The following is a 25344-nucleotide window of genomic DNA, read 5'->3' on the forward strand; positions in this document are numbered from 1 at the left end:
AGTGTAGTCACTGTCGTAATGTAGGAAACGGAGCAGACAATTTCCGCACAGCAAGATCCCACAAAAGCAAATGTGATAATGGCCAGACCATGTGTTTTTTTTTTAATGATGTTGGTTGAAGGATCAATATTGGCCAGGACACCGGGGAGAACTCTCCTTCTCTTCTTCGAATAGTGGCCATGGAATTTTTTACGTCCACCTGAGAGGGGCAGACGGGGCCTCGGTTTAACATTTCATCCGAAAGACGGCACCTCCGACAGTGCAGCGCTCTCTCAGTACTGGCACTGGGAGTGTCAGCCTGGATTTTGTGCTCGAGTCTCTGGAGTGGGACTTGAACCCACGACCTTCTGACTCAGAGGCGAGAGAGTGCTGCCCACAGAGCCACGGACGGCCCCTAGTTATAAACCAAGCCACCAAGAGGAGAAGAAAACCGAACGTCTAACTCTCCTCAAACAAGCCAAAACCCCCCCCCCCGGCAGTCACTAGATCAGAGTCGCCCCCTCCCCCTCCCCCTCCTCCTCCTCTCCCACCCCCTCCTCCTCTCCCACCCCCTCCTCCTCTCCCACCCCCTCCTCCTCTCCCACCCCCTCCTCCTCTCCCACCCCCTCCTCCTCTCCCACCCCCTCCTCCTCTCCCACCCCCTACTTTACCTGGCGACTGACCGGCTGAGGCTGCTGCACTGTGGTCATGGCAGGGCCGGAGGTGTAGGCGTTGCTAGGCGCCAAGGAGACGGAGGCGAGCGATGGGATGTTGCCCTGACACTGCTCACGCTTGTGAGAAATGAAGGCCTGCAGCGAATTGAACTGTTTCTTGCACTTTCCGCAGAGAAACACGTCGTCCTCATCTGTGTACGAGAGAGAGAATTCATCACAACTTCAATGTTTTTTCTTTTTAAATCACCCGTTTCTCCCGTGGACGGCGGAGGAGGAGGGAGGGGGGGGTCCGTGGAGGCCGTCAATCGGCCGCCCGTTTTCATTTTAATTTCTGCGGACAGGCACCCGATTGGCTCCATCGACCGCAGGCCAGTTTCACCCTCGCTGACTCACGCTGGGTTTTGATCCCAGGACATCCCTCCCTCTACCCCCCCCCCCCCCCCCCCGCTCCGCTGCAGCCCCCTCCCCCCGGCCCCACTACCCTCCTCTCCCCCCACTACCATCCCCTATCCTCCTCCATCCACTCCCCGGCCCCACCTCCTCCCCTCCTCCGTCCAACCCCCCTCCCCTCCTCCGTCCACAAACCACCCCCCACTCCCCCCTCGCCTCCTTCCCTGGGCCCCACCCCCTCCCCCTCCCCCTCCACCTCCACCTCCATCCACCCCCTCCCCAGCCTGCTCCCTCCCTCCCTTCCTCGTCCCCCCTCCGCTCCCCCAATCAAGCGTTCAGACCTGGGAGGTTGATGAGCCAACATTCGAATCATTTTCACACATCGAACCTGCTCCAACCTTCCAGAGTCCAAAAGCCCCTCGGGCCAGTGTTTTATTTTAAGATTCATTCTCGGCGTGTGGGTGTCGCTGGCGAGGCCGGCATTTATTGCCCATCCGTCCCTGGCAGCCCCGGGAACGGAGTGGTTTGCGAGGGGCCATTTCAGAAGGCCGTTCAGAGTCAACCACGTCGGGCCTGGAATCCCTGATACCCGGGTAAAGGACGGCAGGTTTCTTTCCCCTTAAAAGGGGGGCTGCCAAGAGCTCGGCTCAAACCTACACAACTCACCCATGGTTGGTTGTATGTTGTTGTTGGTCACTCCGTGTCCTGATGGGTCGGTGACAGCTCCCTGACTGTCCAACAGGGACTGAACCGCCAGCACAGTCTGGTTGTCCATTCCTGTGAAGAAATAGAAAAGAACATTCAAAACGGTGGAAGGAGTCAACTTAAAACTTTGCCTCTGGATGGCGCCACTGACCCCTATTCGAGGGGGGCGCAGGACGAGGGGGGGGGCGCAGGACGAGGGGGGTGTTAGTGGTTCAGAAGGGGAAAAACTTCAACAACAACTTGCATTTATATAGCGCCTTTAATGTCGTAAAACGTCCCAAGACGCTTCACAGGAGCGATTATCAAACAAAATTTGACATATTTGAGATATTAGGACAGATGACCAAAAGCTTGGTCAAAGAGGTAGGGATCATGTTAGAGGAGGAGACAGAAGTGGAGAGGTAATTCCAGACATTAGGGCCCAGGTGGTTTTAATACGTTAAAGGCGCAATATAAATGCAAGTAGTTGTGGTTGTTTTGATCTGCGATTGGCCGCCCCATCTCTGACCCTCTGGTACAGAGAACACTTTGGGACCCCCCCCCGAGGAACTCGTCCCGTGATTATTTTACGGGAGTTCGCTCTCAAGTGAAAATGGCCACAGCCAATCACCCAGCCTCACCAAGTACCGCGGAGATAAACCACAAAACTGAGCTTCTTCAAGGCTGCAATTTTTTTTCAATATCCATTGCTTGTCGAGCAGTGACACTGGTGTCAGCTGTGCCTCAGTGGGTAGGACTCTCACCTTTGAGTCAAAAGGTTGATTGGAGTGGGACTTAAACCAGAGACTTGAGCACAAATTCTAGGCTGACACTCCAAGTGCCAGTACTGAGGTGCCGGCTTTCTGATGAGACGTTAAACCGAGGTCCCGTCTGCCCTGTCAGATGGACGTAAAAGATCCCGTGGCCACTATTTCCAATAAGAGCAGGGGAGTTCTCCCCAGTGTCCTGGCCAATATTTATCTCTCAACCAACATCACAAACAAATTATCTGGTCATTCTCACACTGCTGTTTGTGGGATCTTGCTGTGTGCAAACTGGCTGTTGCGTTTGCTACATTAGGACAAGTGACTACACTTCAAATAAAAAGATACTTAATTGGCTGTAAAGCGCTTTGGGACACCCTGCGGTTGTAAAAGGCGCTATATAAATGCAAGTCTTTCTCTACCTTTCAATTTTGCACCTTCCTTGCTCCATTTAATTTTTTTTTAGATGTATTCAGGGATTTGATAGTGTACTGGTTACGTTACTGGACTCGTAATTCAGAGAACAGGAGTTCAAATCCCACCATGGCAGTTTGAGAACGTGAACTCAGTTTTTAAAAAATTTGGTAACGGTAAAAGTGACCGTGAAGCTGTCAGATTGTCGTAAAAAAACCCAACTGATTCACTAATGTCCTTTAGGGAAGGAAACCTGCCGTCCTTACCCGGTCTGGCCTCCGTCGAGAGATTGGGCCGGAACTTGCTGGAAAAACAACAGTGTGTTAATGAAGCAGGCCGTCATTAATGTGCAAATCGGCCGGCAGGTTCAGGGGATGAAGAGATTCTCCGTGAGTTGTGACTCTCCAGAACCTGCTGGTCGATTTACACCATTTGCTTCACACAAAAGGCATCGCGCCCTCAACCTCCCCGTTATTTATAAGAGCTTGCTGGATTTGCACATTAACTGCCCATAAAACTCACCGCAGAAAGTTAGGGCTGGTGATTAAGAAGTAAGTACCTTTTTAGCAACATGATAATTGTTAATGCAATGCCAATCGATCTCTCTGGCCCAGAAGGAGAACAATTTAAACTGTTCAATCTCATTCCTTCAGGTAGTCAATTCCTGTTAGAGATTTTAAAAATGTCAAATTTTTAATTTAATCTTAAGAACATAAGAAATAGGAGCAGGAGTAGGCCAATCGGCCCCTCGAGCCTGCTCTGCCATTCAACAAGATCATGGCTGATCTGATCCTAACCTCAAATCTAAATTCATGTCCAATTTCCTGCCCGCTCCCCGTAACCCCTAATTCCCTTTACTTCTAGGAAACTGTCTATTTCTGTTTTAAATTTATTCAATGATGTAGCTTCCACAGCTTCCTGGGGCAGCAAATTCCACAGACCTACTACCCTCTGAGTGAAGAAGTTTCTCCTCATCTCAGTTTTGAAAGAGCAGCCCCTTATCCTGAGATTATGCCCCCTCGTTCTAGTTTCACCCATCCTTGGGAACATCCTTACCGCATCCACCCGATCAAGCCCCTTCACAATCTTATATGTTTCAATAAGATCGCCTCTCATTCTTCTGAACTCCAATGAATAGAGCCCCAATCTACTTTTCCTTTCTGTCTGTCTGTCTTCTCTCTCTCTTAATCCAGTCTTTCTTTCCCACTCTTTATTTCTCTTTTCATTACCTGATTTGACTCTAATTCACACTATTTCCTTCTCCGTCGTTCCTCTGTATCTTTCTCAATCCTTAAATCTCATCGGTTAAGGAGACAGACAGTTGGTCCCATCGTTCACTAAGGTCCCAGATTCTCCGTTATCAGCTCGCACTTCCAGCAAGTTACGGGGCAAAAAAATTGAGCTGAAGGGTGGAGGAAAAAGTCGAACTAACGGGGCTCGTCGCGAGATGTCCCAATCCAGCAAGATCTGGCCTAACCACGTTTCAGGTCTTGACCCTTTTGTCAGAACGAGCAAAAAGATCCAACAAAGATGTTCTACACCCCAAGGGGGTCCTCCCCAAAAAACATTAACCAATCTCTTGATTTACAGTCTCTCATCGACCTATCGCATGGTTCTGGCACCTTGTTTTTATTGCCGATTTCCCTCTTTACCTCTCAGTGAATTTGACATCAAATTCCATTTTAACAAGACACAAGTCATTCCATAACCCTGCACTGTGACCAAGATCTGACACATTGCTGTATCAATTTGCACATCTCACAATAATCTGAGCAATTCATGTATGAAAGTGTATTCATTTTGTTTTTAAATGCAGCATTGCAATGATATCCACGCAGTGAGCAGAAAGAGCTGAGGCTCTTCCTCCTTTTTAAAAAGCCTCTCTGGCTTTTCCAACAAGCCCGGACCCTCCTGCCATCTTTCTTCACTTCCATTTCCTCTGGAAGCTGCTGTTCCAGAGCTTCTCCCCCCGGAAAACTGCTCGGCTCCAACCTGGAAACGGCGCCTCTTCCCCGGCAGCATTATTATTAAAAAAAAAAGACAATCTATATTGGATTGGGAGTGGGGGGGGGGCGGAAAAACAAAATTGCAGAACAATAGTTTCCTGATATTTGTTCTGCTCAGAGACATTGCAATAAAATAATAACAATAATGTTGCATGCAAGAAGGGGAAAGGATTCAAATGCAAAATGCAATGGATGGGGGTGAAGGGTAAATTATGAAAGGGGAAGGAGGTTAATATTGCATTTTACTACCTGCCAACGCCTCGAAAATTGCTTGCGCCATCTTGGAGCTCCTCTGTTGTGTTTGAGGCTAGGACGATGGGAAATGGGGAGGGCAAAAAAAACCCCCCCGCTGAAAGGAGCCGCGCGTCCACCAGAGGGAGCTGTCGCCCACGGAACAGCCGGGGCTGCACTGGGTCAGGGTTCCCGGCAGGGGGCGCTCGTCTCCCCACCCCACCACTGAGTTTTAAAACTCGAGTGAGTTTGGAGAGAAACTTTTATTGTATTCGTCTTTGTTTTGCCAATGGACGGAACATAATTTCAGATTCCCCAAAAAATAACAATCAGGATCCCCTTTCCCCCACTCCCCCCCACCCCCACACACTGTTCCCAACCCTAACTGACCCCAGAACCAAGGGCCAAAGAAGCTGCCTGGGACCCCACTCAACCTGCATCACTCCCAGTCCATGCAACCTGATACAGAGATACATTCTCCATCGACCCCTCCCTCCCCTCACCCCACACTTGTGCAGGCAGGATGTGCAGTGACTTCATACACTATGTAAAGAGTGTAGACTCTCATAAAATATATGTGATTCAAATACCTGCATGGCCTCGGCTGTCCCTATCTCTGTAACCTCCTCCAGCCCTCCAACCCTCCGAGATCTCTGTGTTCTCCAACTCTGGCCTCTTGAGCATCCTTCACTTCTTTTGCCCCACCATTGACGGCCGTGCCTTCAGTCGTCTAGGCCTAAGCTCTGGAATCCCCTCCTTAAACCTCCCCACCTCTCTGTCCTCCTTTAAGACGCTCCTTAAAACCTACCTCTTTGGTCACCTGTGCTAATATCCCCTTCTGTGGCTCAGTGTCAAATTTTCTCTGATAACGCTCCTGTGAATTGCCTTGGGGCATTTACTACGTTAAAGGCGCTATATAAATGCAAGTTGTTGTTGTTGATTGTATACATAAAATAAATTGGCTGCTGTGTTTCCTACATTACGACAGTGACTTCACTTCAAAAGTACTTCATTGGTTGTGAAGTGCGAATCTTGCTTAAGACTTGTGAATTTTGTACTTATATATTCTCATCATATGTTCACTGTCCAAGTTAAATAGCCAGCCTACTTCAATTTATCTTTTTCATACAATTTAAATTTAGATGGTAATTTTGTGCTCATCTTGGAAAGGGATGTTAGTACTGGGTAATGGAACTCTTCCAATTTTGGGCACCCAGTGTCAGCATCAAAGAAACTAATATCAAGTACAGCACATAGTAAAGCCTCCTTGACTCTATCCCAACAACATGCCCCAGCCCCAAACACAGAAGAGCACCTCCCACTGCACCAATGCAGTATTTTTCTTCTATTTCCCACTGCAGCCATCAGTGTGTGAGTGAGATTGCCAATTTGTGCCAAGTTACAGCACAGCTTTGTTCTGCAAACCATTGCCCACTAGGAATTGGACTGATGCTGCTCAGACTTATTTCAGTTAGGATCCTTTTAGGCAATAGTCAGAGGAGACTGTCATTACATCAGTCTGGTCTGGATTTGAACTGAGGTCCCAGAGGTCAAAGGCTAGTGGTAAGTCTGAGGAGCAGAAATTCAAGTGTAACTGGTATAGCCATCCATCTTCACACCGAGCGTGACCACATCAAGCAATACCTTCCTTCACTCTCCTCAACCAAAACCACTCATTTTGTGGTTGTGGTGCATTATCTCAGCTTGTCTTCCTCGACCTTTCTGCGGTGTTTGACATGGTTGACCGTGATTGTCCCCTAACCCTTCTCCTCCATCATTTAGCTCCATGGCAGCACAAAATTACTGTCTAAATTTAAATTTAAATTGTATGAAAAAGATAAATTGAAGTAAGCAGGCTACTTAACTTGGACAGTGAACATATGATGAGAGTATATAAGTACAAAATTCACAAGTCTTAAGCAAGATTCACACTTCACACCCAATGAAGTACTTTTCCTACCATCCAAGCAGTGGCTTCTCCTGCCTCCCTTGCATAGCCAAGGCATAGGGTCAGCTCCTACATTAATGCTGATAACACAACCCTACGTCTCCACCACCTGACTTGACCTTTTGACAGCCTCTACACTGTCAGACAATTCGTCCAACATCCATTCTTGGATAAGTTAGAGCTTCCTCCAGCTCAACACTGAGATGACCAAAGCCATTGTCTTTGTCCTCTGTCACAAACTCCAATCCCCTGCCACTATTCCATCTCCTCCCTGATCACTATCTTAGGCTTAATCAGGCGGTTCTCAGCTTTGACCCTGAGTGGAGTTTCATACCCTGTGTCCTCTCCATCACAGAGACTGCTAACTTCTGCCTCAGCCCCTCCATTGCTGAAAATCTGACATGCCTGCATCATCTCCATGCTCAACTACTCCAATGCTACAAGAACATAAGGAATAGGAGCAGGAGTAGGCCATACGGCCCCTTGAGCCTGCTCCGCCATTCAGTAAGTTCATGGCTGAAATTCTACCTCAACTCCACTTTCCCGCCCTATCCCCATATCCCTTGATTCCCTTAGTGTCCAAAAATCTATCAATATCAATATTGAATATACTCAACGACTGAGCATCCAAAGCCCTCTGGGGTAGAGAATTCCAAAGATTCACAACTCTTTGAGTGAAGAAATTTTTCCTCATCTCAGTCCTAAATCCTTTCCTCTGTCCTTGCTGGTCTCCCGACCTCCACCCTTCATAACCTCCAACTCTGCTGCATGTATCCTGTCCCACAGTAAGTGCTGCGCATCCATCATCCCTGTTCCCACTGATGTACACTAGTTCCTAGTCCCATAGTGCATTAAATTTAAAATCCCGATGCTCATCTTCAAATACCTTGCTGACCTTGACCTACCCTATCTCTGCAATTTCCTCCAGCCTTACATCGCCCCCTCTGTTCCACTAACTCCGTTTGTGCATCTTCCTCTCCCTTTGCCCTGCCTTTGGTGGCAGAGCCTTCAGCTGCCTGAGCCGTATTCTCTAAGTCCCTCAAGCTCTCCATCTCACTCTACAAACTTTCGCAAAACCCATCATTTCAACTAAGCTTCTGGTCAGCCATTCCTGGCTCGATGTTGCTTTTCCTATCTGTGAAGTACCTTGGGATGTTACAGGAATTTATTTGGTGTGTACTCTTTCCAGCTCTTGTTTAATATTTCCCACTTTGGCCTAAGGTTCTATTTGCCAGTTTTCCATCCATTTAATATGGACGAGGTCCCTTTTTATCTTGCAATTATTTTTCTTTATTCCCAGTCAAGTACCTTTGCCCTTGTCTTTTACTTTTCCTTTCTATTCTTACGCTGAACCTAATTATATTGTGGTCACTATTTCTCAAATATTCCCCTTCTTTACCTAGGACCAGGTGAAGTAATGCTTCCTTCCTTGTTGGAGTAGCAACAAATTGACTGAGAAAACAGTAATGAACAAACTGCAGAAACCCCTCTCCTTTTTAAACACTAACATTTTCCATATCCTAGACAATTATAACTGTATTGTTAATATACACCTCTCTAATTTGTCTACAAATGTCATCCTTAATTTCCTTTCTATATAATAAAATTGAAGTGTGATTTATTCAGTCACTTGAAACCAGCAGTATTGTCCTTGATGGATCATCCCATAGCAGGAATAGTTTTAATTCCATTAAGTAAATTAATTGATCTTTACTGTTTTGATCATTAGAGTCTTATGAACTTTGGCACTGAATGGTGTAAGAACTATCATTGTCAATACTTTTGTTTTAAGAACAATTGTTACACAAGGTCTTCACGGATTCAGGCATGGTGTCACTCCAAACATTGCAACTACAATGACACCATTATTCAATCCTTTTGCACCAGAATATCAGCAGAATCAAGTTCACATGCTGATGTAATTAATCATTGAGAAAGCATTCAGCCTTCTCAATCATTTCAATGCCTTGAACACGGAGGAGACGGGGCTGTGTAGTGTAAGCCAACCAATGGCTACCTACCATTCAAAGGAACATCCACCTCAAAAATCAACAGAGCAGATCTGTTTCAAGGCTATGAAAGATAATGGACTTGTTTCAAGGCTATGAAGGACGATGGACCCGTTTCAAGGTTATGAAGGATAATGGACTTGTTTCAAGGCTATGAAGGACGATGGACCTGTTTCAAGGCTTTGAAAGATAATGGACCTGTTTCAAGGCAATGAAGGACGATGGACCTGTTTCAAGGCTATGAAGGACGATGGACCTGTTTCAAGGGTATGAAAGATAATGGACCCGTTTCAAGGCTATGAAGGACGATGGACCTGTATCAAGGCTATGAAAGATAATGGACCTGTTTCAAGGCTATGAAGAACGATGGACCTGTTTCAAGGCTATGAAGGATAATGGACCTGTTTCAAGACTTTGAAGGATAATGGACCTGTTTCAAGGCTATGAAAGATAATGGACCTGTTTCAAGGCTATGAAGGATAATGGACCTGTTTCAAGGCTATGAAGGATAATGGACCTGTTTCAAGGCTATGAAGGATAATGGACCTGTTTCAAGGCTTTGAAGAATGATGGACCTGTTTCAAGGCTTTGAAAGATAATGGACCCGTTTCAAGGCTATGAAGGATAATGGACCCGTTTCAAGTCTTTGAAAGATAATGGACCTGCTTCAAGGCTATGAAGGATGATGGACCTGTTTCAAGGCTATGAAAGATAATGGAACTGTTTCAAGGCTATGAAGAACGATGGACGTGTTTCAAGGCTATGAAGGATAATGGACCTGTTTCAATTCTATGAAGGATGATGGACCTGTTTCAAGGCTAAGGTCAATGGACCTGTTTTAAGGCTTTGAATAACGAAACCAGCAGAGGATGAGCCAATTAAGGACATCTTCTGTGCTGTACTATGTTCAGACAACAATATATCCAGTGATGTTACCTACAAAGCACTAACTTGTTCACCATATACAAAGACATTTATGAGGTACTTGCAACAGATGACCTTGTTAAATCAGATTATACTAACATCCCACAGAGGTCAACAGTATTTCAATAACACAAGTGCTTTGTTTAACAATAAATCCTTTCAAGTAATTTATCTGTGCTATGTTATGATTTTGGTTGTGTCTACTCTGCATTTCATGACTACTGACAGCCCTCCAGTACCTTGCCCATTTTTACACGTGTCCAGTGTTTTTATGGGGATGAGGGTGGAGGGGGGAGGAAGTGGGGGGAAATCACAGCGATGTCTGATCCTGTCCATACCTAATGTTCACTTTCGTATAACTATAAAGTAGCGGGTCACTGAATAACGACCAGATGCAGGAATCTTGGCTGCTTTTAAGCCTCCCTAGTCAAGGGGCATTAGGAACAGCAGCACGCCAGCCGTTGCCCTGAATCAGGTTAGCTAATTCAGCAGAGTCCAGGAATTGAACCTGGGGTCTTGAGTGCCACACAAGACAGTACATTTACCAGCTACCCAAGCTATGAAATGATATAATCCAATTAAATTCTTACATTACTGTTAACATCAATTGCTTTAAAATGAGAAAAAAATAATCACGGTTTTTGCATTATCTTTAATCTTTATAAAACACCACAAGGTATTTATCACCATCTTTAATAATATCATACACTTTTTCAAATTGAACATAACCCTTCCATGATACAAGACTAAAAAGTAAAAAAAAATTGGAAAATATGCCTCAGATGCTTGATTCATCAATCTATATGCACATTGCAGTGAAACTGAGACAATAAGTATTAACTTATATTGTGTAAAATAAACATATGGCATAATAAATACAAATAAGGATGACACAGGCTATAGTATTGAGCGACTTCAGATACAGTACAGTTGCTTAACTAAGAACAAATGCCACACATCAAAGAAATTAATTTGTGTGTGAAGCACCTTGAGATATTTTGTAGAGATGTGAGAGGCATTATATTAATGCAAGTTTTTCCTTTTCTTTTTGAAGAACATCACCTGCATTAAAATTGTGAACAAGGTGAAAGCTATTATAACCCAGGTTGCAGTGAGAAACCTTGTTTGCTATAACGGAATAGTGCTCTTATAAATAAAACAGAAACTCAATTCTATAACATTTTGGCTGACAGTACAATTGCATATGTTCTTTTGTAGCAATAAACAGTCGCAGCAGAATATTTATTGCAAGGAACTCCCTGGAACTCTGAAGAGATAAAAAAAATCAAAATGGCATGCCCCATGTACTGAGTAACAGTACCCAGAGGGAGGGGGGTGAGGCGAATGAGATGGGGGTGAGCATGGGCTGTCAGCAGCCTTTTAAGGACTGCTGGTTTGGCTGCAGAAGAGCCTGAAAAACTGAGCGGAATTTCAGAGCGGGGTCGTGAAACAGGCATTAGGCCCCTCGATGGCATATGCAAGAAGCATAATGCCTGTTACAGGTAGCTGCCAGGAACGCCTAAATATTGCCTGAGTCAATATGGCATTGGACGTACTTCAGGCGCGTTCGGGCACAGGACACAGCACCATGAAATTGGTGCTTCTCTCCCCCCCACCACCCCCAGAAACGAGCACAATGGTGTCCAATTGCTCTTCCTATGTCTCCGGATGATGTCACCTAAGGGGCAGCATGTAGATGAGGATCTGAATCCGGAAATATATCACGTCAAGCAGGGTGTGCTTCCCCAGATTAGCTCCTGACGTATGAGAGAGAGGAAAATAGAGTCTGTAAGTGCTGTCCTTAGTCTGTAGTTCTCTTACTTCAACCATTTGCTTTTACATGGGTACAGTAGCACAGTGGTTATGTTACTGGGCTAGTAGTTCAGCAGTCTAGACTAATATTCTGGAATCATGAGTTCAAATCCCACCATGGCAGCTGGGGAATTTAAATTCAATTAATTAATTAAAATCTGGAATTAAAAAAACTAGTATCAGTAATAGTGGCCATGAAACTACCAGATTGTCATAAAAACCCATCTGGGTCACTAATGCCCTGTGGGAAGGAAACCTGCCATCCTTACCCAGTCTGGCCTATATATGACTCCAGACCCACAGCAATGTGGTTGATTCTTAATGGCCTAGCAAGCCACTCAGTTGTTCAAGAAGGTGGCTTACCACAATAAATGCTGGCCTTGCCAGTGATGCCCACATCCCATGAATAAAAGAAAACATCATGGCTCTGAGATGGGATTCCAGGGCAGAAATGTGTCTGTGTTAAAAGATTCTGAAAAGGACTTTATGATTTTGGTTTTGGAAACATTTGAAAGTAGAATGCAAGTCAAACATTGTATTGCAAATGATCTGCTATGTGTCTTTTGTTTCTGAGCAATTATAAACCTTGTAAATAAATTCAATTCCTAGTTTTAGCCTGATAACATGGTGTTTCTGTCTTCTGAAGTGGGCAGGAGTGCATGGTGAACAACCCGTGTAACCTCTGGTGTGAAATATCACAGTAAATGTCTTTCTGATCGCGGTCCTGTCATTGGAAACTGCATTTTGCAGCAAGCACAAAGAGTTGGGAGAAAACCCAAACTGTAAAACTAGACACAGTGATTAAGTCATTTACTGAGCTTTCAATTTATTCACAATGATAATTAAGGTGGCATTCACCTTTAAAATACACGAGAGAATATTCAGCACACTACCCAGTTATAGGAATCAGAATTCTGGAATGACTTGTTTCATCGAACATAATAAAAAACAACAAGTAACAGTTTTCCTAACTTCAGATTGCACTGATCCAGTTCACATTGATCCTAACTCTATTTGGTTCCTATTTTGATTCAGATACACTGATAGTCTTATTTGAACAAATCAAATGATTGTGAATCTCACCACGATACATACACAGTGGTATGATGTGTACCAGTCATTTCGTGTGGAGGTATTGGGGAGGGGTGGGAGGGGGAGTTATAAGTAACATCATTCAAAGTGTCTACAGTTTGTTCATGTGGGTCAAATCTAGATTAAACCCAGATTCCATTCAGAGCTTTCTCTGCAATGGTGAGGTGATCTGATTTCAGCTTTAATAGTGACTTCATTAAATCATTAAATCAAAAACTCAATTCTATAACTTGTTGGCTCACAGTACAATTGCATAATATGTTCTTTTGTAACAACAAACAGTCGCAGCAGAGGGAATCAAGGGATATGGGGATTGGGCAGGAAAGTGGAGTTGAGGTCAAAGATCAGCAATGATCTTATTGAATAGCGGAGCAGGCTCGAGGGGCCATATGGCCTACACCTGCTCCTATTTCTTATCTTCTTATGTTCATGCACAATCAATATTTTCACTTTTTTTTTGTCCAGTTTAGATTAAGAGTGAATTTAGACTCAACAAATCCACCGTTGGGACTAACACTGTCACCAGTTAACCTGGCAGTAAATCTAAAGATTTGATAGTTTGATTTGATTGTTCTCATGACACATTTATCATCAATAGTATTGTACCCTTTTATGATGCCAGGATCAATCTAATTTTGACCATGGGGAAGGGAGGGGGAAAGAGCGAGCGTAGTCACAATATACGCTTTATGCAAATCCAGTAGTACATTTACTGCCCGATTAATCTTTCATAGCATATACAGCAGCATTTTTTCACAAATACAGTGATTGCAATGTGCACAAGTCACCTTCATGATTGCTTTGTTCAAACTCTAGATGGTGCTGCTGCACTCCTGATTTTGCTTAATGAGACTCATCCCAATTTCAAAATGAAAAGCAGTTCACACTCCAAGAGAGGTAGTTCACTTGTACAGATTCACCAAAATAAACCTGTGCAGCCATTCACAATTTTAAGCTCAGATCACCACAATCTTGCCCCCTCCCTCCTGCCATACACTTGAGGGGGGAGGTGATTTTAAAAAAAATTTCAATCCTGATCCAGATTATGAATTTCAATCATCCATATAAGCTCATTTACTGTATGGTAAACACAAGTCCAAACTGGTTTTGATAATCCAAAGTCTATTATATTTCAAAGTACGATATAGCAATTGATTTTCTTGTTAAAATGTTTTAACATGAACATTGATTTAAAAAAATTATTACATGCTATCTTTAAAAATAAAAATGCGTATACTCTTTCATAATTTTTCTCACATTCTTCCTTCTCTGCCACCTGGAGGCTGCATGCCATCATGGATTGTCATAGTTGCTGCTTGCATTCTGAAGTGGCAACATCAAATAAATCAGTGACAGGTAGGAGAGGTGCCCCTTCCCCTCATTGGATACTTGAAACCAGTCAGTGTGGTCATGTGTTGACCACTTCCAGCACAACCAATTCTAACAACAATAGGCTTTTTCATATATAATATATATGTATATATATATATTTGGCTAATTCACAACTACGGTGTTTGGTGACTGTTTCAAATCCTCAAATGTATATAATTGAATAATTTCACTAGTTGGAAACAAGATTTTTTATATACCAATAAACATTAGCAAATTACAGTAAGACATACACTTATGGTCACACTAATTAAACAGCCACCTGCCTTAAAACAGCAATCTGGATCTTTCCTGAAGGTGACCCACTAATTAGGGTTTCACCAAACTGCCCGATATACCAGTACAAACTCCCCCCATTGAAGGGCTGCTGCATTAGAAGAACTGGCTCTGTGCAGTCATTGTTCACGGTCATAAAGGATGATTTTCAGATGACGATTGCCTTTCAATGAAATAAATAGACGCTTTGAGCTCCAAGGAGTAAATAATTCCGAAGAAGCGAATGACATTGGTCTTATCTCATTGATCTTTAACAGCCCGGAATGAAAGATGGGAGCTGTTAGCTTGTTTATAAGTGGATAAAAGATGCTGGGAAGAGACCTTTTCTGTGAGGCTGTCCATCTATGTAGCCATTCTACCAGAAGGAGAAAAAAAGTGGACACGTCATTTAAACCAAGTCAACATGCTGAAAGCTTTGAGAACACTCTATTCCCATTACTAGAAACAAATGATGCTCTGTAATATGCAGGGTGTGCTATTATCCCAAAGTATTTAGCTAATTAAAAATTCTTATTGTGTCAGTTTGGCTCAGCACTCTCATCTCTGAGTCAGAAGGCTGTGGGTTCAAACCCCATACCAGGACTTGAGCACACTATCTAGGCTGACATTTTAATGCAGTACTGAAGGAGTGCTGCAATGTTGGAGATGCAACCATCTAGTTGGAATGCAATTTTTTTTGCTAATTATATGTTCATTGGTTATTTCTATATCGTCCCATCACATCATCAAAACTTCTCACATCTCAGACTTATGTAGATAAACATGGCAGCCATTCTGCGTTAGCAACATCCCATAAACAGCAATGAGAAGATTGATCAGTTAATCTTTGTTTGATGGCGCCAGTTGAGAGGAATGTTGACTAAGACACTGTGGGTGCTAAATTGGGCCGTGTAGCACCCGTTGTTTCAGTGCTACGCGGTCTCTTGAACATTCAAGATGGTACCTTGGCTGCGCGCGCACGTTTCCAGCGTGACGTGCACCGGACGGCATCTTGGCATAGGAGTTAGTGCATGCGCAAATACCAAACGCCGGAAGCATGTAAAGTAGGGAGAAAATGTGTGCAGTGTGCAATGCTGATTTAAAGTGATAGACACCATTTTGGACCTTAATGCTCAATTCAATACAGTCTTAACCATGCACATCTGAATGTGTCTTAGTGTGCCTGGAGGACCCCCCCACCAGCGCTATTTAAAGGGACCATGCAGGATTTACAGGTTAGTTGCTGGATTATTGCTTCTGGCTTCTGGTGGAATAGGAAGTGTTTTTTGAAGCTCCCTATACTTGCTGAGAGTTCCTAGTGTACATTTGAGAGGGGTACTGCCTTACGATTTGGAAAGTTACAACCATGGTTGAACAACATTCCAGGCAACCATGGGTGGTCTGCTAGGACTCTCGCTGGGCATTGGGCACGACTGGGAGCATGCAGAGAGGCCACGCACAGTAGGTTCAAGCTGTGAGGAGAGGAAGGACGAGGAGGCGCAGGGTACTGAGCAGGTGGCCGTATCCAATGAGGGCCTTCTGGGACCAATTCTCTTACCTCAACATGACTGAGGATGATTGTATCTGACGCCTGAGGTTCACCAAGAAAGCTGCGACCGAAATCCATCAACTGGTGCGGCCACAACTGCAGCCTCAGAGCAGGGCAAGGACAGCATTGCCTGTGGCTGTGAAGGTCACCATGGCGCTGAATTTCTATGGCTCAGGATTATTTCAGGCCTCTGCTGGTGACATGTGCAGTGCACTGCTGTGTAAGGGAGGTCACATGTGCACTGTACCAGATAAGGAACTGGCTCATCACCTTCCCTCTGGACAGAGACAAGCAGAACCAGCGAGCACTGGGGTTCGCTCGCATTGCTGGCTTCCCCATGGTGCAGGGTGCCATTGACTGCACGCACATTGCCCTGCGTGCCCGCATATCAACTCGGCCGTCTTTGTCAACTGAAAGGGCTTCCACTCCCTGAATGTGCAGCTGGTGTGCGACCACACGCATCGAGTCATGGAGGTCGATGCCCGCTACTCTGGGAGTAGTCACGACGCCTTCGTCATGCGGCAGTCCAACCTGCCAGCTATCTTTCACCCACCTCGGCAAGTCAAAGGCTGGCTACTGGGTGACAAGGACTATCCCCTCATGCCATGGCTCATGACTCTGGTCAGGAACATGTGCACAGCCCTCCTATAATGAGAGCCATGCTGCCACACGCAACATCGTGGTGCACACCATAGGCTTCCTCCTCCGCTGCCTGGACTGGTCTGGAGGAGCCCTGCAGTACTCCGCTGGGCAGTGGGCAGATTCGTGGTGGTATGCTGCATGCTACACCACCTCACCATCATGAGGGACCAGCCTTTGCCACCAATGATCGGAGAAGACCCTGAGCCAGAGGTGGAGGAGGAGAAGGCTGAGGAGGAGGAGGGGGAGGAGCCGTAAGAGGAAGTGGAGGAAGACAAAAGGGACCACAGGCCTTGTCTGCAAGGGCTCTGCGTGATCGCCTGATTCGTGCTCACTATCAATAATGTCAACTACATCCCCCAGCTCATCTTACACTCCCCACCTTTCCATTCCCACAAGACAATCAAACGCCCTCCATCTGATTGCGCATTGATTTCCCCCTCAGCTCATCGCACAAATAAAAACCACCACCAAATACAAATTCAATGTCACATTTATCAATGAATAAATGAAATTATGGAAACAGAACAGAACTATCCACCCTTGTGCACTGCCTTAGTGCCTGTTGTTCGTGTGCCTTTATCTATCCTGGTGCTCCTATGAGATGCTTCCCCAGTGGCTGGAGCATGGGTGGTGGGAGGCCGCTGGCCTTCAATGAAGAAGCGTGCGGATGGCCTTGGAGGATGGCCTCGAACAGCTCTGGGCCGGGAGGGCCCGGCTTCAGACTGCACCATCTCAACATGGGCTGCAGCAGTCTAGCCTGGCTGGCCGATAGGCAAAAACACGGGCACTGGCAGAGTGGCGGGGTGGGAGGAATGCTGTCATCCTGAGAGAGGACAGCGTGTCCGACAATCATGGCGCCACTGCCACTCTCCCGGGGCGGCGCCTCAACAATTCTAGTGATCAGCTGGAGAATGGATTGCTGGAGTGCTGTGATGCCCTGGAAGCCCCGTTCCACAGTGGACCCTAGAGCCCCGATAGCAGCAGTCTGAGCTTCCATTGCAGCGGTCTGATGCAACCGTATCTTGCAGACCTTTGATGACATTGGTTTGCGCTGCAATGGAAGCTGCGACATTGGCCATCAGACGCTGCATCATGATGGGTTCCACAGGTGCGCTGATGGAGGTGACCACCCATTCCATGTTGGAAAGGATGGGCTCCAAGCTCTGCATAAAGCCCTGTGCCAAGTTGGAGCTGGACTCCTCCATGTCCCTTCTCATTGCGTGCAGGCTTTCTGGCAGGCTTTCCAGTGCCTCAAGCATTTGGTGGTGTATGCCCATCAGCGTCTTCTGTAGCCTGGCCCATCGAAGTCCTCATCTGACTCCTCTGCAGCAGAACTCGTGAGTGACCTCGCCCTCCGGTGAGCTGGCACCTGCAGTATCCGTTACCCCCGCCCAGGCTCCTGCGCACTTGTGGCCGTTGTTTCACCACATGCAGATCCTCCCTCTAAATGACGCGCAGTGTCAATCTCTGAGCAAGTGTCAGATCGAGTGACGGTGTGGCTTCAGTGTCCCCCTCCTCTTCCTCCTCGGACGGTGCCACCACACGTTCTTGGGTATCTGCAATGATAAAGGGAAACAGGTTGAGTTGTGGAGTGGGGAGAGGAGCAAGTAAGATGTGCGTGCCGACAGCATCTGCAGCACATGAGTTAGAAAAGATTATGGGAGTAGGGAGATGTGGGAAAGGAGAAGGAGCATTAGATATGCAGAGACCCCCTTCATCAGGACCTTTGGCACGGCATGTTGTCACGGCTGCAGCGTCGGCCCGCCCAACGATCCGAAGCACTGACTCCTCTAGCGGGGTAAGGATGTGTAAGCGTCCCCATCTACCCTCAGGTCTCTCCTGCTGCTGGCTGTTATGTGCCACCTACTCCTGCAAGACAGAGAACAGTGCAAGGTGCGTGGGTGATGTGCCTGTCGTGGTCGAATAGTTGTCGATGTGTGTGACCTGTGAATGGTAGTTGTGTGGCCTGCAAGTGTGGTACTATGTGCTAGTGAGATGCAGCATGCCAAGTGCAGCATTGCGTATGGATGGGCAGTGTTTGTTGGTGGTTGGGTGATGGGGGGGGGGGGGGGGGTGGAGCAGTGATGCAGTTGGTAGGATGTGCCACTTGACATTTGCAATCACTCACCTTGACCACTCCCGTGGTGCCATGCTCCTGGCGTTCACTTCCTGCACCACAGCAGTCTGGAAGGTCTCCTGCCACCCTGTGATTATATGTTGGCTCTCCTTTCGTCCACCCCTTCCATCAGGGCCTCCAGTGCATCATCCGAGAAACGTGGGGCCCTCTCTCGCGCCAGTCCTGCCATCCTTGCGGCCATCTTTCCCTCCTCCTAGAGGACTGTGCATGTCCCATTTAAAATGTGCAGCTGCACCTTTAAGAGGTGCAGGCTGTTGATGACGTGCACGCCCCATTTTGGGCTTCCTCATTCTCCGGTAGCAGTAGCGCTGGCAGCACGGAGATATCGTGGTAAGTAACAGGCAGCTTGAAATTCACGTGCTGCCTGCGTAGGGGCCATTGGGGTTGTAGCGGATCACGATATCCACGTCCGAAAATGGGCCCTATCGAATTTTTCCCCCTATGAGAATTCCCTGCTACTCTTTGAATTAGCATGGGAATGTCAACTTTCATCTGAATAGGCAGACTAAACCTCAGTACTATACAAATAATGACTCTTCTGACAATGCAATACTCTCTCAGTACTGCACTTGACTATCAGCCTAGATTATGTACTCAACTCCTTGTGTGGGACTTGTACCCACTACCTCTGATTCAGAGTAGCTACTAACTGAGCCACACTGACATATCCATAATAAAGTGAGTGTGAATTCATGCCCGATATGATTCATTTATTGTGAACAGCAGTATGGATTACAAGTAATTACAGAAAGGTGAAGTACACTGGAGTAATGAACATGCCCTTTCTTTTGTCTCAGGTGTAGCCGTAACTGTTTTCCAGCCAAAGCGCTCAACTTTTCCTGCAAAACTGTTCTATTTTTGATGGTAATCTTGAGCCATAATTGAAAACATGAGCAAATGTAAGTTTTAGTTGTATGTTGCCAAGTGCAACTTGTGCCTGGGAATGAAGGGAAAGAAAAGACTTTTGGAGAGTATGGAGGATTGTACTATTGACATTTGTTTTAGACAATAGATAGCCTCACCAATTCACATACACCATGCGCTCCTCTGATTCCCATTACCCACTAATATGTTAATATTTAAGGTGGGGCACTAATCTTGGCCCTGTGGAAACCACACTGCCATCTCAGAGATCATGTACTTCATCTGTACTGAGCTTTAAATAATGGATGTCTCTCAAACAGCATCCAAAACAAAAATTATTTCAAATGTTGCTGATTCTATGGAACTACTCATGCTGATCTCAGCTGAGCAGCAGTTTGCTGACTTCTGCATTGTACAACAATGAAGAGGATGAGAAAGGAATTATTCATTTCCATGCAAAGGGTCAAGTGCAACAAAATAAAGAAAATATAAGCACCAAACAGGCCTAGGACCAGTGAATATCTTTTTAGCACCATAATCATATACTACTGGACAGATACATACCCACCACTCCTGATCTTCCTCTCCGGTAACTACTATTACCTCTCCCTCCATGAATGTAAGTTCATCAGCATGATCTGCTGTGCAGTTGTAAATGGCTCTTCCTTTACGAATTCTGGGTTTTGTCTGTAAAACAAATAATTATAAATCGCTAGACTTTAATTAACTGGTTCTCTCCTTTAGCTTTTTATGCCATCTCCCAACAGCGCTGCTCTCCTCCTTCAGTTGCATCCTGAAGTATTGTGAATTCCTGAGACAGGCCCTGACTTAAGGATAGCAGTGCTGCGGGGATCAGTCCAGTGAACTCCTGCTGACAAAGATGGAAACGACGACTCTGATTTTAAAAAATTCCCACAAACTCACCGAATCAACTGTTTCTATCGGTGGGAGAGATTAACATAGAAAAATAGGAACAGGAATAGGCCATTCAACCCCTCGAGTCTGATCTGCCATTCAATTAGATCCTGGCTGACCTGTACCTCAACTCCATTAATCTGCCTTTGATTCAAATCTCGATACCCTTACCTAATAAAAATCTATCAATCTCATTCTTGAAAATTGTAATTGACCCAGTATCCACAGCCTTTTGAGCGCGTGAGTTCCAAATTTCCACTACCTTTTGTGGGGAAAAAATGCTTCCTAATTTCCTAGATGGCCTAGTACTAATTTTAAGATTATTCCCCCTTGCTCCGGATTGTCCCATCAGACGAATGAGCTTTTCAGTATCTACCCTATTGAATCCATTAATCATTTTAAACACCTCGATTGGATCACCCCTCAACCTTCTAAACTCAAGGGAATAAAAGCCACATTAATGTAACCTGCCCGCATAATTAAACTCTTTAAGCCTTGGTATCATTCTGGTGAATCTGTGCTGTACCCCTTCCAAGGCCAATATATCTTTCCTGAGGATTGGTGCCCAAAACTGAATGCAGTATCCAGACAGGGTTTGACCAAGGCTTTGTACAATGGAACCATTATTTCCTCATTTTGAATTCCCATCCCCTTGTGATAAAGGCCAACATTCCATTAGCTTTTTTGATTATTTTTTGTACCTGTGCACTAGCTTTTAGTGATGTGTGCACATGGACAACAAAATCCCTTTGCTCTTCCACAGCTCCTAGTCTTGTACCATTAAGAAACTATTCCGATTTGTCTTTCTCAGATCCAAAGTGGACGACCTCACACTTCCCCACATTGAGCTCCATCTGTCAGAGTTTTTCCCACTCACTTAGTCTGTCCATGTCCCTTTGTAAGTTCCTCTTCCCATCCACACAACTTACTGTACCTTCTAACTTAGTGGCATCTGCAAACGTGGATATACAACTCTCTATTCCTTCATCCAAGTCATTAATATGTATGGTGAAAAGCTGAGGCCCCAGTACATCTCCCTGGGGAACACCACTTGTCCGCCAATCAGAGAACAAACCCTTTATTCCTACTCTCTGTCTCTCCTACCTCCCAACCAATTATCAACCCATATCACAAGGTTACTTCTAATTCCATGTGCTCTCATTATTTGCTAATAATTGGCAGAATCTTATCAAGTGTTTTCTGGAAGTTTTTTCTTCACATTCTCTTTTTGTACCTCATTACTTTCTTCGTATCCCTTTGTTGCTTTTTATAGCTTTCCCAGTCCACTGGATTTTCACTTTTCCTTGCATTTGTGTGAGCTTTTTCTTTTAGCTTGATGCTGTCTCTTACCTCATTTGTTGACCATGGTTGCTTAACTACACATGTGGAGCCTTTATCTTTTAGGGTATGTACTGGTTTTGTATTGTATCAAAATTGTTTCAATACTTCCTACTGTTTGTCTGTAGGTTTACCCATTAACAGCTCAACCCAATTTACTGTGGTCAATTTATTTCTCATCACTTCAAAGCTTGCCTTACTCAAATTTAAAAACTTGGCTAGTGACTCTACCTTCTCCCTCTCAAATTCAGACGTATTACGGTCACTATTTGCGAGATGTTTCCTAACTGTCAGATTGTTAATTAATTCTACTCATTACTAAATCCAATAAAGCCTGTTCCTTTGTCAGTTCTAAAACATACTGTTCTAGAAAACTGTCCCGAATACATTCTAGAAATTCATTGCCTTTACTACTTGAGCTGTTCTGCTTCTCCCAGTCTATGTGAAAATTAAAATCTCCCATTATAACCACTTTACTTTTGCAACATGCTTCACTATGTATTTATACAGTCCCCACTACATCATTATTATCACAAAGTCTGTAGACATCTCCTACCAGAGTATTATATCCTTTGATGTTCCTTAACCCTACCCATACTGTTTTCACTGCTCAATCACCCTTATTGAAATCCCTTCTTTCTACTGCAGTAATTGTGTCTTTTATCAATATTGCTACTCCCCCATCTTTCCCAATTTCCCTGTCCTTCTTAAAGTTCCTATAGCCTATAATATTTAGCTCCTAATCATTCTCAGGTTATAGCCAGGTCTCTGTAATGGCTACTGCATCACTCCCTTTAAGCTGAATTTGTGCTTCTAACTCACTTGTTTTATTTCTGATGTTACATGCATTCGTGTACAAACCTCTTATCTGGGTATTGGTCCCCACTCTGACCTTTGTGTGAAGAAGTGCTTCCTGACATCACCCCTGATCTGCCTAGCTCTAACTTTAAGCTTATGCCCCCTTGTTCTGGACCCCCCCAGCGGAGAAAATAGTTTCTCGCTATCTACCCTATCAACTTTTTTAATCATCTTAAACACCTCTATTAGATCACCCCTTAATGTTCTATACTCAAGGGAATACTAGCCTAGTCTATGCAATCTGCCCTCATTACTTACCCTTTTAGCCCAGGTATTATTCTGGTGAATCTCCGCTGCACCCCTCCAAGGCCAAAAAATCATTCCTGAGGTGCAGTACCCAGAACTGAACCCAGCACTCCAGACGTGGTCTAACCAGAGCTTTATATACCTAACATATCTTGCACTCCTTTGTACTCCAGCCCCCTTGAGGTAAAGGCCAACAATCCATTAGTCTTTAATATTATTTTTTGTACCTGTGCACTAGCATTTAGTGATTTCTATACTTGGACCCCTAAATCTCTCTGCTCCTCCACAGTTCCTAGCTTCTCACCATTTAGAAAATACTCTGATCTATCTAGCTTAGGTCCAAGTGGATGACCTCACACGTCCCCACATTGAACTCCATCTGCCACAGTTTTGCCCACTCACTTAATCTATCAATGTCCCTTTGCAACTTTCTGCTCCCATCTACACTATTTACTGTGCCGCCTAATTTGGTGTCATCAGCAAGCTTGGATATATGGCTCTTTACTCCTTCATCAAAGTCATTTATAAATATAGTGAAAAGCTCAGGCCCCAGTACAGATCCCTAGGGCACACCTCTGGTCACATACTGCCCATTTGAGTACATCCTATTATCCCTACTCTCTGTGTTCTACCTCCTAACCAATTCCCTACCCATACCCAATAGGTTGCCTCCAATTCCATGCGCTCTCATTTTTGTTAACAGTCTCTTATGTGGAACTTTATCGAATAAGGTAATGGATAAGGTTCTGGAAGTCCATATAAATAACATCTATAGACACTTCCCTATCCACCACGTTAGTTACCTCCTCAAAAAATTCAACTATGTTCGTTAGACATGACTTACCCGTTACAAATCCATGTTGGCTCTCTCTGATCAGTTCGTATTTGCCCAAGTGTTCAATCACTCTGTACCTAATAACAGATTCTAGTAACTTCCTCACAACAGACATTAGACTAATAGGCCTATAATTTCCTAGTTCATCTCTCCTACCCTTCTTAAATAATGGAGTGACATTGGCAATTTTCCAATTCAAAAGGACAATTCTTGAATCAATAGAGTTTTGGAAGATCATGACGAGAGCATCTACAATTTTCTCACCTACTTCTTTTAATATCCTGGGGTGGAAACTGTCAGGTCCTGGAGATCTGTCTATCATTAGTCTCATTATTTTCTCCATTACCACTTCTTAAATTTATATTAAATCTAGTAAGTTCCTCCCCTTGATTTAGTTTTAGTTTTCCACGTATCTTTGGCACTTTATCCTCATCCTCTACTGTGAAGGCCGATACAAAGTAAGTATTTAACAAGTCTGCCATTTCATGATTTTCAATTACAATATGTCCTGCTAGTCTTTTTCTCACACATTTGACTAACAGTGTAGATTTACCCATCCCACCGCTGTAACTAGTTTAAATCTTTCCCCACTGCCCTAGTTATCCTTTCCAGAAGGACACGGGTGCCTCTCTGGTTTAGGTGAAGGGCATCCCATCTGCACAACCTTCCCTGGCCTCAAAAGTGGTCCCAGTATCCCAGGAATCAAACTCTCCCCTCAGCATCATCCTTCCAACCATGTATTGACAATCCTAATCTTTCTCTCCCTGTCTGTTTCAGCGCGGTGCACAGGGAGCAATCCAGAGATATTACTGAGCTTTCCACCCTTTGTAGCATACCAAATGCCTTTGTTGTGATCTATATCCACATACCATATCTATGTTTTCATCTCACTACATTAAACCTGAATATATTTAAATTAAAACATTGCTTGTATTGATTTCAGTTGAATAGCAATGGGGGTAGTACAATTGGCCTTGATTTCTCAGGATGAGATAGCTGAAAAGAAAAAAAAACTCAGCCAGGGTTCCTGCATCTGTCCAATGATCTCTACCAGGCAAAGTATGGCAGTATGGGTAGTGTGGACAGTGTGGCAATGACAGGATCAGATTTGGCTGTGATTCTTCCCCTTCACACCCCTGGTATTCAATATCTAGGCTCATAAAGTGCCATTGGGAACAACAGTTCTGCAGCCAAACCTTGATGTAAGTCACTGCCTTGAAAAAAAGGAGAAAATCGAGCAAAGATTTAAATATACATATTTTTTTTAAAACATTTCAATTTATGTTTAATTTTTGGTGCCTATTCCTTACACATTAAATTCGGACAGTTTTATGCTCGAAAAGAGATATGAAGACAATTAAAATGCATGACGGCAAACAACTTTTTTTC

General features: G+C 44.6%; 2 protein-coding genes across 5 annotated transcripts in view; both read right to left on the reverse strand.

The window, feature by feature from the left end:
- Positions 1 to 5232, reverse strand: part of znf341 (zinc finger protein 341) — a 37065-nt gene extending 31833 nt beyond the window's left edge. For 2 of the 4 annotated variants that reach the window (XM_068000223.1, XM_068000222.1), the window contains exons 1-3: positions 5161 to 5232; positions 1710 to 1820; positions 651 to 844 (exon numbers count right to left, since the gene is read on the reverse strand). In XM_068000223.1, coding sequence (XP_067856324.1) covers positions 651 to 844; positions 1710 to 1820; positions 5161 to 5191 — 336 coding nt within the window. In that variant the 5' untranslated portion in view covers positions 5192 to 5232. Of the gene's footprint in view, positions 1 to 650; positions 845 to 1709; positions 1821 to 3464; positions 3486 to 5160 lie in introns of those variants that run through there. The other 2 variants (XM_068000224.1, XM_068000225.1) reach the window with 2 other exon arrangements.
- Positions 5233 to 10655: 5423 nt separating this feature from the next.
- Positions 10656 to 25344, reverse strand: part of unm_sa1614 (un-named sa1614) — a 214571-nt gene continuing 199882 nt past the window's right edge. Inside the window, exons 27-28 of the mRNA XM_068000226.1 lie at positions 20328 to 20450; positions 10656 to 14947 (exon numbers count right to left, since the gene is read on the reverse strand). Coding sequence (XP_067856327.1) covers positions 14882 to 14947; positions 20328 to 20450 — 189 coding nt within the window. The 3' untranslated portion in view covers positions 10656 to 14881. The remainder of the gene's footprint in view (positions 14948 to 20327; positions 20451 to 25344) is intronic.

This window comes from Heptranchias perlo, chromosome 19 (genome assembly GCF_035084215.1).
Source record: "Heptranchias perlo isolate sHepPer1 chromosome 19, sHepPer1.hap1, whole genome shotgun sequence".
Taxonomy (NCBI): domain Eukaryota; kingdom Metazoa; phylum Chordata; class Chondrichthyes; order Hexanchiformes; family Hexanchidae; genus Heptranchias; species Heptranchias perlo.